The 16976-nt window shown below is 33.9% G+C and overlaps 1 protein-coding gene across 4 annotated transcripts in view; it reads right to left on the minus strand.

Moving 5' to 3' along the window:
* LOC145296944 (uncharacterized) overlaps nucleotides 1–16976 on the minus strand; it is an 84320-nt gene that overhangs the window by 20066 nt on the left and 47278 nt on the right. For all 4 annotated transcript variants that reach the window (XM_080143177.1, XM_080143160.1, XM_080143183.1 and 1 more), the window contains 4 exons: nucleotides 15912–16023; nucleotides 11932–12107; nucleotides 6500–6604; nucleotides 2461–2588 (listed from right to left, as the gene is read on the minus strand). In XM_080143177.1, coding sequence (XP_079999303.1) covers nucleotides 2461–2588; nucleotides 6500–6604; nucleotides 11932–12107; nucleotides 15912–16023 — 521 coding nt within the window. The remainder of the gene's footprint in view (nucleotides 1–2460; nucleotides 2589–6499; nucleotides 6605–11931; nucleotides 12108–15911; nucleotides 16024–16976) is intronic.

Here is a 16976-nt window from a genome sequence, read left to right on the forward strand (position 1 = left end):
GTGTTCCATAGAGTTCTCCGGTTCATCTTTGTCTATTAGTTTTGTATTGGGTTTTATATTCTTCCCAGTTAGCTTTGTTTAGCTTCCATCTGATGGGTTTATCTTCAATCTGGATTGAGTTTTCAAGTATGATGGGAAAGTGATCACTACCACACGAGTCACCATACACTTGCCAACTGTAGTCCATTAATGTGGCTGGGTCGCATAGCGACAAATCAATGGCTGAGTATGTAGCTGAGGCAGGGTGAAGTTATGTATTGGAAATTTGGTTCATGAGGGACAGATTGTTATTCTTGATGTTTTCTACTTTTTTACCTTTTACGTCTTTTATTGCTTCTCCATATGATGTGGCTGTTGAAGTCTCCTAGTAGGATGTATGGTTTAGGAAGTTGTTCTATTATTTTGTTGACTTCGGCTTCATTTATGGGGTCATGTGGTGATATACATGGAGCAAATGTTGATGTTTTATGCAAAGTGGTTTTTACAGCAATTATGTGGTGTCTAGGGTTATTTCGCTCTGAGGGATGTCGTTTCTAACTAGAATCGCTACACCTCCGGAGGCCTTCTGTCCAGTATTGTGTATAAAGTTGTATTGGGTGTAGTTTTTTGTAGTGATGCTATTGGGTCTTCAGAAAGGTTTCCTGGAGGCAGATGATAGGTCGTAAGTTAGATATTAACAATAGTAATTCGTTTGTTTGCCTTAAGTCCTCGACAGTTCCATTGGATAATTTTGTGTGTCATGGGTCTGGATCTGGGTCAGGGGCATAAGAAGGTAGATGGTTATCCTTTGTTTATTTTTTCATGTCAGTCAATTCGTTTGTTTCAGGATTGTCTTCCAGTTTCTTTTCCTGAACATTGCCGTGGTTTTTCTCTACTTGGGTGTTCGTTTTTATTCTTTTCTTTCTTCGATGGACCATATTTTGCCCCTTATTCTGTCCCTTTGGTTTGTCATTGGACCATTGCGTAGATCTGCTTCGAGACATTTGTTTAGATCCATGTTCCTGGAAAGATTTTCCCATTGGGGATCCCTGGGAGAGTCCCTCATTTTGTGTATCTGTGTGTTGCTTGCTCTATTTTCATTTTCTGTTTAGCAGAATCTGGCTCTTGGAGAAGTCTTGGTCTTGTGTGATTGTGTCCAATTCCATCACAAAAGCTTTCAGCTCTTTTAATAGAGCTCTTAGTTCTGTTATGATGGGTGGGAGTTCAGTTTTTATTTCTGAAAGTTTGTTGATAGGGGTCAAACTTTTGGCCTCCATGGGTGTTAGTTCTATCACTATATATTTAGGGTAGGTTAGACTAGGGTAGTTTGCTTGTTTTTGTATCTGTTTCACTTGTGGTTCTGATCTGTTGTCAGAGATGTCCGAGACATCAGAGGGAGTTTTTTTTTTTTTTTCTCTCCATATTTTTTTATTTTAATTCACTGACCTTGGGCTCCTCCACGGAGTCCAATTTTCATTGGGAATTTACCAAGGGGGAGTTCCCATTCGCCTTGGTTGAGAGGGAGATACCTTAGCCAGTATACTCATATTTCGGGAAAGTTTCCTCACAGCTACTCATCTTTTTGTTCTTTATTTTAGTAAAAGACAAATCCGATGTGTATGGAGTAAGCTTTTGGTTCTCAAATAGGATTGACCCTCAGCCACTGCTTTCAACCATATTTGGGGGTATAGTTAGTGAGGTATGGGTTTGGGATGGGAATATTAGTGGTTACTTGCAGGTTTGGTATGGGTTATATATGGTGGGGTTTGTCATGACCAGCTGATTGATCGGATTGGGCCTCTCTGACCGCCTGTCTAGGCCAAAGTGGAATGTTACACCCAATACCTTTATTTTCCCAGGCATTACAGGTCACCACCCACGGCCAACAGGGGCCCCATTGATGGGTATTTACTCTCTGAAGGGGGTGGGGCAGTCGGTGTATTCTAATGCCCTACCAACGGGGTGGGGAAGTAGGGAAGGAAAAAGGAAAGGGGGGGGAGGAAGGGGGCTGTTTTTGTAGAACATAAGTTTGACAAAATAGAAAACAAAAATAGAAAATCGATGTAGGTGCATTTCATCTCAGGAAGCCTATAGACAGCCTGATCTGGTAGCACCAGAAGAAAATCACGAGTTTTAACATTTATTCCACTTAGCATCCTGGGAGAGAGAGAAAGGAAGACGATATCACCACCTATGGACTAAAACATGCAAGTGTTTCAAACTTAAGCATGTTGTACATTGTCTGTATATGCACTGCATGCGAGCAGGGCGAGATAGTAGTTTGACAACACTTCTGTATACATCCTTAACTTTGTTAATCAACCACATGAAATAAATGAGACCATGCCATTCAGAATTAACATTCGTTTTGAACATAGGTGATTCGTTTACCAAAAAACTACAGTGTCTACAGAAATGTTAAAAAAATGTTGAGAAAAACAATAAGAGTAACTTTGAAGAAAAAGTTGGGTTTTTTTTTACCTTATTTGTTCATTGTAGATTTCTAACATACTGACTGAAATGGAATAGTTCCAGTCATCTTTCAAAGCGGTTTCTCTGAAAAGTTCTTTTAGGGCTCTTTGGTTCATACCAGGATTATTTGGAGTTCCCTGAAATCGGAATTATTAAAGTACACATCTTAAAATTTGATTTTGCATTCGGAAGGAATAAAAGTAATCTGCTAAACAATAAGGTTTGGACAAAATAGAAACAAATTGTGAATTTTGCATCAATTTGAAAAATTTAAAGTAACCAAAACGTTTATTTCAATTTTTTATGGTTTTTGTTCGTAATTGATTTTTTTTTTATCAAACATTCAACATCCTTCTCTTATTTTTTTTTTAAATTTCAGATTCTGCATATTAATAATTCAAATGATTGATCAGATTTCCAAAGAGGGCAGATTGGTGTCCATATGGTATGTGCTATTGTGAGTAAAGTGGCTGAGATGGTGGCTGTATTGAGAGAAATCAGCTAAAAGATGATATTCATCATATCATGAATCTGAAGATTCTATTGTTGGCATTGGTTTCCCCAGTATTTTTCTACTCAGAATTCTTTCTAGAAAGACATTGTAGATTACGAGAGGAATCACAGAGATTGCCAACCTAATCCTAAGTGAACATTATTTTTGAGGAAAGAACTGGATTTGAACTCTGGACACCCAGGTTGTCAGTGTCATTAACCACTAGATCGCCATCACCTCCTCTCAAAGATGACAGCCTATGAAAAAAGGGGAAAAACATCCTCTTCTAAACAAAATTTTGGAAGAAAGAGCTGTTTGAAAGCGATCACAGAGCAACATGAATTGGAACAAATACATTGAAGACATTGCCAAGACTGTTACAAAGGTGAGCTCCTGCCATACTAGAAAATTACACATCCGACAGTAATTTGTATCTCTACAAAACCACCATTCGCCAATGCATAGAGTATTGTTGCCATATTTGGGCTGATGCATCTATCACAAATCTTCCTATTAGACAGGGTCCAAAAAAGTCCAATCTAATATGTCCCACACTATCAACTAAGCTCCAACACCTGTACCATCAACTCAATGTTGCATCTGTTTTACAAGCACTATAATGGAATATGCTCTAATAAACTCAGACCAACAAACTTGTCAGAAATATAGTACAAACACGGCTGATTAAACTAGTATCGATTGAGTTCTTGCTTAATTTTGCTAAGCAATTCTTCCAAATTTCTCTGCAATATTTATATTAAATCTGACTTCCACTCGACTACTGGATCAGTTGCTATTCAAATTCGATTTTAGATATATAGTATGCAATTATACACTAACATTTTTAAGAAAAGTATGAATTAGTCCCCGCAACCCCACCAAGGTAAGATTATGACTTGTGTTCAAGTAACTGTATTATTAACGATGGGTATTTGAGCATTAAAATCAAATAAGGTGATCGATATGCCATAAAACAGAAAATTAAAATGCAAAATTAAAACTTTATTTTTAAATTTGATAAAGATTCAATGATTTTTTTTTCCAGAAAGTTAATACTGTACTTTTCAGATGACTATCATATTAGAAAAACTTGAAACCTTTAATGCGTGCAACGGATCAAAATATAGAATAAACAATCAAATAAACTTTCTTTGCTATGAGATAAAAACAACAAAAAAGAAAGAAAAAAAAAGATCAGATAAATCATTAAAAGGTACTGAATTTTATTTTGAAAATTTATGGAATTTGGTGTTCTTATTTTAAATTACTGAAATGTATTTTAAAAAGGCAGTTAAACACCAAATAAGTCAAAAATTCTGAAAACTAAAAATAAAGCCTACATGGACAAAGTCAATGGCTTAAAGTTCATCTTTTTTTATAAATGATGCGAACTTGCTAAAAATTTGAGACTACATATTTTTATCTATAAGTTAAATATTAGAACGTCTAAGAGACAAATAAAGTTTTTATGCACGGTGAGACCTTTAGAAGATAAATAACTCCTGCAACTCGCATATGCAAGAAATGCAAGTGTATCTTATCGACTACAATGAAATGAGCAGACAGCTAAGTATAGATAGATGGACAATGAATACACCATGAGAGGACGAGAAACAATTGGTTGAAAGGCAAAAAGATTACTTAAAAAGGAATAATCTTGAAGGATCAACAAGTATTTGTTGACATTAGATTTAAATACGACCATGTTGTAGTTGGTTGGGAAGCAGTCTCTTAGATTGTGTTTTTTTTTTAATGTAAACAGTTAGGTTTGTTTTTCTGGCTGTTTATATAAACATGCTTATGTAACAGAGCTATATGCAAATACCGAGCCATGAGTGAAATGACGCCATGGTAAAGAAAAAGATTATGAAAAATAGAGAGCATGTTCAAGAGGACAGAGGTCAAAGAAAAGGAGTACGATCATTTTATTTGGGAAAAAGTACCCAGAAATAAATGTGACAAAAAAAAAATTAAAAATAGTTATTACTTGTCCTATGTTCCTTGCAACATACTCTGCTACAACGTGTTAATGCATGTGTGAAGGTGTACAACATTGCACTCCAGCAAAAGTTGGTTTTCTTTGGTAGAAATTTAAAAAAAAATCTCATTTTGTACATTTTGTATTGGAATTATTTCTTTCCAATAAATTTCCAGCATGCAGATTAATCTCGTTTTGATTAAATTCTCATTCTTTAGTAAAGTAATTAAACCTAAGGATTCAACCTATTTTATTTAGATTTTGCACCTAATTTTTATATATTTCAGTTATATCTTCAGAAAAATATGAATTGGTTGGTTGATTGGTTGTGTTTAATGAAATATGAAGCATTTTTGGGGTTATTATTGAATTAGTAATTTTAGAAAGATTTTATGCTTTAAGTTCTTTATATCTACAAATATTTGTGTTTGGTTTGATTGTTTTGTAGAAAAAAATGTATTTTGGACTCTGTAGAATATGGAGTTTTGCAAAAGGAAAAAAACAAACAAAAAAAAACAATGTTTGGTGCATTTTTGGTCAAGATGGTTGGTTGGTTGTTTTTGTTTTACGGCATATCAACCCTTTTTGGGTTATTTAATGCCGAATCCAAAGATTTTGATGAAAAATTTTGTAATAGAATATATTTGTTTTCAAGTCGGTCTCTATTTAACCCATAGTTGGGACCCTAACAGGTACTACCACTCCGAGTCAGAGTGGACCTGAGAGCAATGGTAATTAAAGGGTGGCTCCACACTCCCCAAAGCTTGCAAGCTGGGGCCTCACCACTGGATATAGTTTAAGGTCATATCCAGGACCTTTTGGTCAAGAAGCCAGTATCTTTAAACAGCCTAATCTGGTAGCACCTGATGGCCTAACAGGCATTACCACTCTGGGCCAAAGTGGATCTGAGAGCAATGGTAACTAAGGGCTACTTCACATTCCCACAGCCCTCAAATGGGTCTTCACCACAGGAAGTTTTAAGGTCATATTAATAGTCACAAAAAAAAAAAAAAAAAAAAAAAAAAAAAAAAAAATTATGAATAAAAAAGTACAGAAGTTCTTTCCTAGTAAAGGATTTTTTTTTTAGAGGCAGTAAATCAAATTTTTATACAAATATGTGGTTTATTCCAAAGTCATTTTTGGCATTTATAATTTAAATAAAATGTTGTGCATGTGGCCCACGCATATATCATGTAATTTAGGTCCAATTTTCACAATTATGCATTAAATTCGGCTCTTTCAGTAATAACATGTCAAATGTCTTCTAAGTGATCTATTGTGTCTTTTTAATCAGCATAGACATGGAACTTTACATATTTCCATAGAAAATAATCTAATGGGGCTAAATCACATGAACAAAGTGGCTTGTTGACCAGTCCATTTCATGAAATTATTTGTTCAAATGTTTCTCTCAGTAAATTGATCGTATCATTTGCAGTTTGCAAACGATGCTCAGATGTCAGTCTATTCATGAATTGCCAAACTGAACTCAACTTTTAGTTACCAAATCTAATAAAAGAGTTGTCAACTTAAAATTTGACACCTAAAAAATAAAAATTTAAAGTTCTTTTCCTTACCTCCATTGTGTAGGTTTTGCCAGAGCCTGTCTGACCATAGGCCAAAATGCAAACATTGAAGCCATCTATGCAGGAAGTGACAAGAGATCTTATTTCATCAAATACCTAAAAAAAGACCAGGAAAAAAAACCCTAACTTTTTTAGATCAAATTTCAAGATAATTTTACAAAAGGGTATTGAATATTAATTTGATTTTATGGTGCAGAACGGCAAAGACAATGCAAATATTGACATTTATAAACTCCATTTAAAAAGTAATTAAAAAATTTTTAAAAGTATTTGTTCATTAAAATCAAAATGAAAAATTTGGAGCTTGCATCAGGAGTACACTGTGTAGTTCAACAACATGAACAGTTTAGGGTACTTGGACAGAAGGAGTGTGCTATTGTTCAAATTTTCTGGGCAGTTTACGTAAAACTCTGACAAGGTACCAAAACGCTGGACCAAAAGAAAATATTTGCTATCAATGGTTTATTATATAAAAAAATATTTATCTTGATATGAAAAATCACAAGAAAATTTTTTATAGTTTCTCATTCAAAAAAATATTTATCTTCCAGTGAGTTTTTTTTTTTTATTTGAATTTGAATTTTTGTAAAAATTGTCCAATAATTATTCATTCTATTTTTTCATAAAATATAGTTTTCATTTTCCAGTTAGTTTTTCATCGACTTATTTTTTTAGTAAATATATTTTTCATTGCAAAAAAAAAAAAAAAAAAAAAAAAAAAAAAATCAAAACTTTCATTCGTCACATTCAGGCATTTTAAACTGCCCAAAATATTTCACTAACAGCACTGTCCTTATTCTGCATAAGTATGCAATTTAGCTGTTGCTATTGTGGTTGTCATGGAACATCTCACAAGGATGTGTTGAAGCTTTAGGTTGACTGAAAAACAGGTGCTCGGCTCCCAAAGCAGTCATAGCAGTCAAAACTTGCTACAATAGCAGGCAGGGGCCAAATCTTGCGGCTCAAGATTTAAAAATCAACCATCTCCCTGGCTTGTCCAATCACAAGCCAGCTCTCCATGTGATGGAGTACATAAAAGGCAAAATCGGCAACTTTTCCTCTTCTTTTTCTCCCTGCTGGCTGGCAGCAAACACCGTCTGGCAGCTTTGATCCCAACCTAACAAAAGTACAAGCCAACATGGCTGTCATCAAAACTTGCTTCACACGCATACACTTCACACACACACACACACACACACACACACACACACACACACACACACTCTTTCCTACCACGAGACACTAACCCTTTGCCCCCGTCTCTCTATAAGCTTGTCGGATATCTAATCGACATCACAGAACTAATACTTTGTCCACAATGCACGTTTTGACTGCTACACATTCTTTCCTGATTGGTTATGAAAATCCCACTCCAATCAAAATTCAGTATTTTATTAAAAAAATGTATCAATCATAATCGTATTTATGGAAATTTTTTTCTTCTATTACTGTCACTGCTGGGACAGTGTAATAAAACAGCTACATAACGGTCGCAGAATAAATATTTTTTAAACTTATGTATAGTTTCAGTGTTAGTGCTTAAAAAAAACAAAAAAAAAACACTATATACTATTAAGACTATGGATCTTGTGTCATGCACATTGGATGATGTTACAAAAGATGAAAAATAGTGGGGGGAGAGCAAATGACAAATGAGATCAGCAGGAAATAGGGAACAGGTCAAAAACCACATGTATATTGCTTATATATATATATATATATATATATATATCCACAAACACTGTTTTACAGCTCATGAGTGCGGCTAGATAAGCAAGTGCTGGGATCGAAACTGAACCATCAAACTGAGAATAAACACTTCTACCCTTGAACTATCATTCAGCATCCGTCCAATGTAAGTGGAATCTAAATGTCAAATGTAAACATCTTTTCAGCAGGTTTGAGAAATCTAATCAGTTTTTACTTAATGAGTAATGCCTTATGCATAGTGACCCTGCTAGCAATTTTCTTACAAGAACACTACCACAGACAATTCTGTTTTGCTGTTTATAGCTCGTCAATGTGGCTGGACAAGCAAGTGCTTCAAGCCGGGATCAGGTGCCCCAACAGGTATTACCACTCCAGATGGGATCAGGTGCCCAACAGATATCACCACTCCAGATGGGATCAGGTGCCCCAACAGATATTACCACTCCAGACCAAAGTGGACAATAGTAACTCAGGGCAACTCCACATTTTCCACAGCCCCCAGATGGGGCTTCAACATTGGATGTCTTAAGGTCCTACCCAGAACATTAAATTTTGGTGAAGAATTCTTGGTCTTGAATTTCTGCTAGAGTCTTTCTCTAGCTGGGTTTCACCAACAGTTTTCCAATTAATTTTCAAAGTGTCAGTTTGAAAATTTTTTAACACAAGACATGTTTTGTGATTCACTATGCAATCATTAGATTTACTGTAGCTATATTGGATGGGGTGTGTAAAAATTTTTCAAACGGTGTTTTTCCACATAAGGTTAAATTAAGTAGAGAAATGGAAGATTCCATTAAGAGTTATGAAATTAGATTTAGAGTGTAAGATCATTTCCCCCCCCCCTTTCCTTGACAGCCACTGACTCCAATGTTTATGCTATAGTTTTCTGTTCATTTTCCTCTTGATCAGGCCATGAGGACACAGGGCATTGGTTTATATATATATATATGCATGCCTGTCTAATTGCTTTAATCTTATCTTAAATAATCAAGCGATTCCACCTTTTTAAAAAGGGATGACAACTGATTATATATATCTGTATTGCATGGCTCAGGTTAAGGAATGAGGGTGGAGAGTTGTATGTTTTGGTTTCGATTCTAGCTGATGGCACCCAAGTCATTTTAAATTTTGATCTCACTACTATATATTAGGTTTAATACAATAATCGATAGAGAATTGTCTATAATAAATGTAATCTGCATGAATTAAAATATATTTAAGCATATCTTATGACCGGGCAATGCCGGACGTCCTACTAGTAAATAAAAAGCAACACAGTGGCAAGAAAAAACGAGTCCGCCAAGTGAACCTGACACCTCAATGGTTCTCCATGTAACCAACAAAGTTTTACCATTGTCAACCAAGATAACAGTCTATTAGGCATGTATATGTAGAGTGAAGAATGGAAATGAAACCTGGGCAGTGAGGGTTGATTGGTTTGTTGTTTTATGGTATATCAACCCTTTCCAGATTATTTAATACCAAATCCAGTTATTTTAAAAAGTTTAATAAAATGTTTTTTTTTTCAAGCCAGTTTCTATTTAACCCATAGTTGGGACCCTAACAGGTACTACTACTCCGGGTCAGAGTGGGCCTGGGAGCAATGGCAATTAAAGGGTGGCTCGACACTCTCAAAGCCCGCAAGCTGGGGCCTCACCATCGGATATAGTTTAAGATCATATCCAGGACCAGTGAGGGTTGAGGACATGTGTTGCATGGGAAAGAATTATGAGAATCATACAGTGGATGCATAATGTGAGTCTTACATATAGGCTTAGATTTGAACTCAAAAGATTAAATCTGGACAGTATAGCGAGGTGTGCAGAAGAGTAAACTTCAATGGTACTAAACTGAAAGAATGGAGTTCTTTGGTTAATAGATGTAAAACAGTTGAGGTAGCAGGTTCAGTTAATAGTTATGCTATGTATGTGTATAATACCATTGCAGAAAAGAATACCTAAATGCTAGCTTTCACATCTTATATACTAGCTAGGACCCAAGATAATTTGTCAAGGCCATCATTGAAATTTGGTCAAAGATCAGTTTATCTGCTCTGCTGATCCAGTTGAATCAGATGCAAATCTAATCTGCCAAGCATTGACCACTAAATATGCTTAGTTTCGATTGGAAATTCTAAATTTTTGTCTCAGTTGAACGTAGCTGATCAGTGAAAATGATAATTACCACTTGTCCTCTCAATTACTCCTAGCTGACTACCTGAAAACTATCAAACTTTAGGCGCCATCCATCTGAAGAGGTTCAATAGATTTAGTGGCTTCCTTGTTTTTTTTCGAACATATCACTTCCAATCATTTTCTTTTTGTGAATCATTTCCTCCAAGGTCATGGCTCTTTTTTTTTGGGGGGGGGGGGACTTCCCTTAGTATCACAACAGCTAAGTGTCAGGGTAAGACATTGAGAGCTGAAGTCCAAAATGATGTGTAATGCAAAAGAAAGCTATTCCTTTTTGACATGTGAGTTGACTTTGAATATTTTCCCCCAAAAAAACTGTCATTCATTCCTCTGGGAAGCTCACATAACACGTAAAAAAATAAAGAAAGAAAATGCCATTGAGTAGAGATAAGCATTTTGCTATTGTTTTATTACAAATACAAGACAAACTCCAGCTTCTACATCACTAGGACAACCTTTACGGTCAGATATCACTATCCAATAAGCCAACTACGTAAAATAAAAGATTTAATCACAGGAGATACTTGCCAAAAATAAACTACTGAAAGTTGGGAGTAAATCCGTTTTAATGTTTATTGCAATATTTTTGATATGAGGATATGATTAAAGATGTTCTACTTATAGACACTGGCGATCAGAACTGACAGATAAAATGGATCCACGTTCTACTAGCAACTAATCAGAAACTGGTGTAGGGGAATTAGGGAAAATGACACCGATTGTAGATACACCGTGAGTAGTTTCCCTTGGATTAGTAAGCAGAGAGTTGATGAGGGATTAAAGAAAGCACATTCTCCAGTGTGGCAGGTCAAAACCATGTGAGAAAAAGTGTACAACCTTATAGGTTGCAAAACACTTATCCTCATGTTAGATACAAGTCTTACATTGGCGGGACACAGCTATCCTATCAATGGTTGAGTTCTGAATATTTGTATTGCTGTTATGTTGTCTTACTTGTCCGTATTGCATTTGTCAATGTGTTAAATGTATATATTTGCACTTGGGTTCTGTCTAGTTAGTCATCATACAATTTATGACTTTAGTATTTTCTGTTTCAGGTTAATTTAACTATGCAACAGCAACACACCCAACACCAGAATTGCCCCGTAAAAATATTGGTTCTTTCAGAATTCTTGTACATGATTTTTTTGTGTCCACATGACAAAGGTCTTTGCTCTTTGCCTGCAAAATTTTAAAGTTGAAGGCTTATACAAATCAGTTACCCACTGAAAATTTTCATCTCCAGAACTTGTAAAGATTAGCTACCCAATGGAAACTCTTGACTGTAAACATGACTTTCAATTCAAAAATGCCACAGGAAATATTTGATATTTTGCACCAATGGGTTTAGGTCACCTAAAGGCAGTTTGCTCAAATGAACTGAAAGTACTTTAATAGGAAATTAGCAGCAGCAAGTAGTCATGTCTCATTTAGTTGAACATAATTAAAACTATTGTTTGATTTCTATGATATCATGACTGGTCAACAAGATTAATACACATTAAGGCTACAGATACATACCTCAGACTGACTACAATTTTGGTGGAAAACCGTGTCCATTTCAAATCGAGTCATTTTATTCTTGTTTTTGACAAAGATAATATCCCTGTCATTTGCACTAACAGATATGCAGCAACTGTTAGGATCTTCATCTGTAGCAATTGGGGGACGAATTCGACAGAACACCCGGATGTTACCTAAGCAGAGAAAAAATACAAACAAAAACAAAATGGAGGAAAAGTTATGGTATGACAATCTTTAAAAAACTTATCTTTGTTAAAGTAGAAACAGGAGGCAAAGTCACAATAAAGTTGAAAGTACAATACAATTCTAAGTTGAAACAAGTCTATAAGATAAAAAGTATTCCTAATTGCTAGACCAGAATTTATAACAATCTAATACTTATTTTAAATATTAAAATTTGATTCTAACTAGCCAATATTTATTATTCTAGTGCTATTTTGGCACTTGCCCAGAATCCCCACCACCATATGAAAACAAAATCTGATTTGCATGCAAGTGACGGAAAATACTGTGCACCAAAAGTAAATTGATGAAGTGTTTTTATAAAAATCATTTTTGAGCAAATGAGTTTTTCCAATACTTCTCTCCATATTAAGAATGGCTTTCCAAAACATTTAGAATTATTTTCTTGGTTCTTTCAAACCATTTTCAAAATGGCGTCACCATAAAATTTGATTTTCTTATAAAACTAAATGAAAAAGTTATGATTTTTTGTGTACAATATTTTCTTTTTGGTAAGATTCGTACATAGGTATTTTTATTTTGTTTACATGAGGGGGAATTCTGGATACACTCCATTATTTACAATAGACTAACACTCAATTTATTAACGAATAATCTGGTATGATAACAGACATTCTTAAATAATCAATTTAAAAGAAAAATCAACTAAGGTGAATAATATCCTTTTAGTAAGCGTTTCTTTTATTTTCGGTTCTAGGTTTACTTACAAGTTTATAATCAGCCTTTTACATAATTGTAATGTTTATGAATATCCACAAATTGCTTAAAAATGAATCTTTAAGTAAAACTACTTGATCGATTTATGTGGTTTTCAATGGATATGTAGAAAGATTTCTTCATTTGTTTTTTTCCAGGTGTTGGAGATTTTTATAGAACTGCAGCCCCCCCCCCTTCTCATGTCATTGGTTAGATGTTAATTAGCATCTTTCTTGTATGAAAGTGAATGTTGGCAAATGCAAATAGTCTGGTTATCATTTTTGGTTTCATACTACCTTTATATCTTTTTTAATGGAAATCACTCCAGAAAAGATATGAAGCCACTTGATGTAAGGAGCTAAGAAAATTTAAAGATAAAAAAATTAGTGATAAATGTCATGAAAAACGGTAATTCTTTCCTCTTGTCGGAAACATGAAAATGGACAATACAAGGAAAATGCTAGTTACAAGGCTGCTGAAAGTAAACCCATAAGTTTCTATTGAATGCAGTGTATAAATACTTTTTTAACTTGAATAATGGAGCAATAATTTCCATTAAGTCTAAAAGACACTCAACGATAACTTAAGATGGATTAGAGCGTCATGGATATTTATTGACATTAGACTTGAAGATTACTACATGTCATACTGACAAACATCCTCATCAAAAATAAATTACAAGTTGTTTATTTTTACTTGCTAAAATGAAAGTGATTTATCTCCTACTGTACGACAATATCCGACACTTCTGCTCTTATCAATGGCAGATCGGAAAAATGCCATAAAACCCGGGTTTATTTTTTAATACAAAGTTCTAGGTGATCTACTCAAGTGTAGTTATTTAGAATGCAAGTTTCACTTGTGACTCATACTAAAAGAAGCACTATTTTGTACACTGTCTAAAGATGCATCCAACCCTTATGCAAGTAAAGGATTGCCTGCAGAGTTAGGTAATTTTTGGAGCAGTGGAATGATACAGCTATTTTCCTAGAATCTGAGCAACAGATTGACTAAGTCTTCCATATTTAGATCTGGAGATTGAACATCAGTCTTAGGAGTTTAAAAATAAGAAAAAAAAGCTTTCGAGTTTAGCCCCAGTCATTTCAACTTTAACAAAAATATCTAGGCATTGATAGTGAAAGGAAAGCTTAGTTTTAGGCTTTGAAAGTTTTTCCCTCCCCCATGGCATAATCTTGATTCTCCTGATCTGGATCATGTTCACCAATGCTCTCCAATGTGCTGCCATAGACATTTGTATCATCTACACAAATGTATAAGAAACAAGTTAAAAAGTTAAGTATCTGGTTTGTAAAATGTTTGAAAAATGTTTAAATTCTAGCTTAGTAATAGTAAAGAATTTGTTTAAGAAATTAATTTTAATTAATTTCATAATCAAATTATTTTAATAGGACTTTTGAAAAGTATGTACAGTACACTAAGCAATTAATAGTAAAGAACAAATGTTTAATGTCGTGGCTAAAAATGCACACATTTTAAATATTTTTGAATAAATCAAGGGAGAGATCTTCGAATAATCGCACAGGATTTAATATTTTTCAGCGAGTATGAAAGTTTTCTTAACCAGAACAAGTATTTTCAGAAAAACAAAACAAAAACTAAAGTGGAATAAAATATACTCATAACTAGGGCTGTGATAACAGCATATTCTTTTATTCTTTTGACTCGAGTGTATATCCGACAGTTAATCAACTGAGAACCACATCAGTTTATATGAAAACAAGACATTAACGGATATATACGCAAGAGTCAAAACAATGAAAAGAATATGCTGTTGTCACAGCCCTATTCCTAACAGTGGAAGGAAAAACATAAGCTAGTCCAAATCGTCGATATTATGTCAGAGATTGCGATTTGAGCCCAACTTGAAAAATCTTAAATTTTGTTCGACATGCACAACAGATTTTAATGGTTAGCATTGTACACTTTTGCAATGTAAATTTGTTTTTACTATTGCTCGTATTTCATGTAAGAAAATCTTATTCTACAAGAATGTACTTACATTTAATTTAAAGACTAGCAAATGTACATGGTGTTACCTGGAGCAAAAGTAACATTTCTATTAAAACTGTTTGCTATCTTTCTCTTTCCTCCCACTTCACCCCCTTATCAACCCAGCCCATTCCTCTGAAAATACATAACTCTTAAGGAAATTAACTCCTTGATTAACTAAAGGATTACTAATTTAGTTAATACATAATCAGGAAAACTGCCCCTCTGACTAAATCTGCACCAGTTTCAGGTCAAAGAATAAATTTTAGATATTTACTAGCAGGCCGCCTGTCATTGCCTGGTCATAAGATACGCTTAAATGTGTTATTTTAATTCATACAGATTACATATTACAGAGACAATTCTCTATTGATTATTGTATTGAGCCTAATATATAGTAGTGAGATCATAACTAAGATATATACTTGAGGAGCCATATGCACTTTCATGTGATTAACAAAACCTGCCTTAGACAACAGATCACACACCTCACAAATCCAAAGACCTCCATGCTCTTGAGCTTCTCTCGGTCTATCTTGGCTGCTTTAAAGTGTTCTGTGCCCCTGTCTATCAGTATCCTCTACTGCTTGCAATCATACACTAGGGACTCAACTGTCAACAGGAACATGAAAGCTCACCAGACACCTTGATGTTATCATGAAAAGGTTTTTTGGGCTTGTGTTGGGGTCTTTTGCCAAGAAGGAGCTCACCATAGAACTGTTTTGGGAGTTGATAGTCATCAAGCCAGACAAGATGACCCGCCCAACACACCTAGTTCTTAATATATATATTATACACACCTGTCATCCCTTAAAAAAAAAAAAAAAAAACAAATAAAAAAAAAAAAAAGGAATCGCCCAATCAAAGACAAGATGCAAGCAAGCAAGGTCCAGAGTTTTATAATTATAGATTCAGAGCAATGCAGAGAAAAACAAAAATAACTTTGTAGGTATTCATTTTTTAGTTTCTACTTGACATGCTAACAACTTCCCTTTTATATTATAGATAAAAATATAAACATTGCTTACCTCTGAGCTGCATTAGCTCATTGTGGTATTTTTTCCTGAGTGCCATTTCTTGTTTGTATCGACGGGCTAATTCTTTATTAGACTTTCGCATGTTATTCACCACCTCCCAGAACTTTTTGAAAGATAAAATTGAATTTGAAAATGTTAATTTGAAACAAAATTGTTTACAGCATAATTTTAAAATAAGATAGTTATCAATCTTAGTTAAAAAATAAAATTGTGATGTTAATTTTCAATTGAAGAGATTTTCATTATCTGATCAGTTTTACAAAAATAATTCTTGAACATTATTCAATGCTTTATTTTTTTAAAACTAAATTAAAAATTATTACGCGTTCTTTAAAATTAAGTTTCCAGTCAATTTGAATAACATACTTAATCTATTTTGACATTTTTTTTTCTTTGTGATATTAGGTTTGATTGTTTTCTTTTATGGCATATCAATATTTTCCAGATTATTTAATTCTGAGTTCAATAATTTTGGTTCAAGTTCTTTACATTTTCAAATAATTATTCATGGTGTTCGATTTAGTTGGAGGAAAACTTTTTACTTTGCAGAACCCGATTGAGTTTTGCTAAGGGAAAGGAAAAATGTGATGCATTTTAGGTGAGGAAGCCAGTATCTTCAGACAGCCTTATCTCATGACATCTATGATATTAAGAATTAGGACATTTTCTGCCAGATATATACCCTATAAGCACGACTAATTCAGAAGCTAAGCAATTTTACTAACAGTCATTCTTGAGTTACAATTATGTAAATGTTGCAGTAAATACATATTTTATAACAGTAATATATTAAAATTAAAAATTTGTATTCGATAAAAAAAAAAAAATTAGAATTCAAACAATTATTAATCATTATAATTCATAGATAATTTACAAATGGCATACGAAATATCCCAACTAGACAGTTTTATTTATTTTTAAATCAATTGGAAACTAATTTTAAAATTTAATGTATGACTAATAGATGGGGGGGGTCATATATGAAAACCAGGTTGTTAAGTATTGCAGCTAAAAATAAAACAAATTTCATGAAATACTTATTTCAATATTAGCATA

This window comes from Euprymna scolopes, chromosome 2 (assembly GCF_053919585.1).
Source record: "Euprymna scolopes isolate OS-2025 chromosome 2, ASM5391958v1, whole genome shotgun sequence".
Classification (NCBI taxonomy): Eukaryota; Metazoa; Mollusca; class Cephalopoda; order Sepiida; family Sepiolidae; genus Euprymna; species Euprymna scolopes.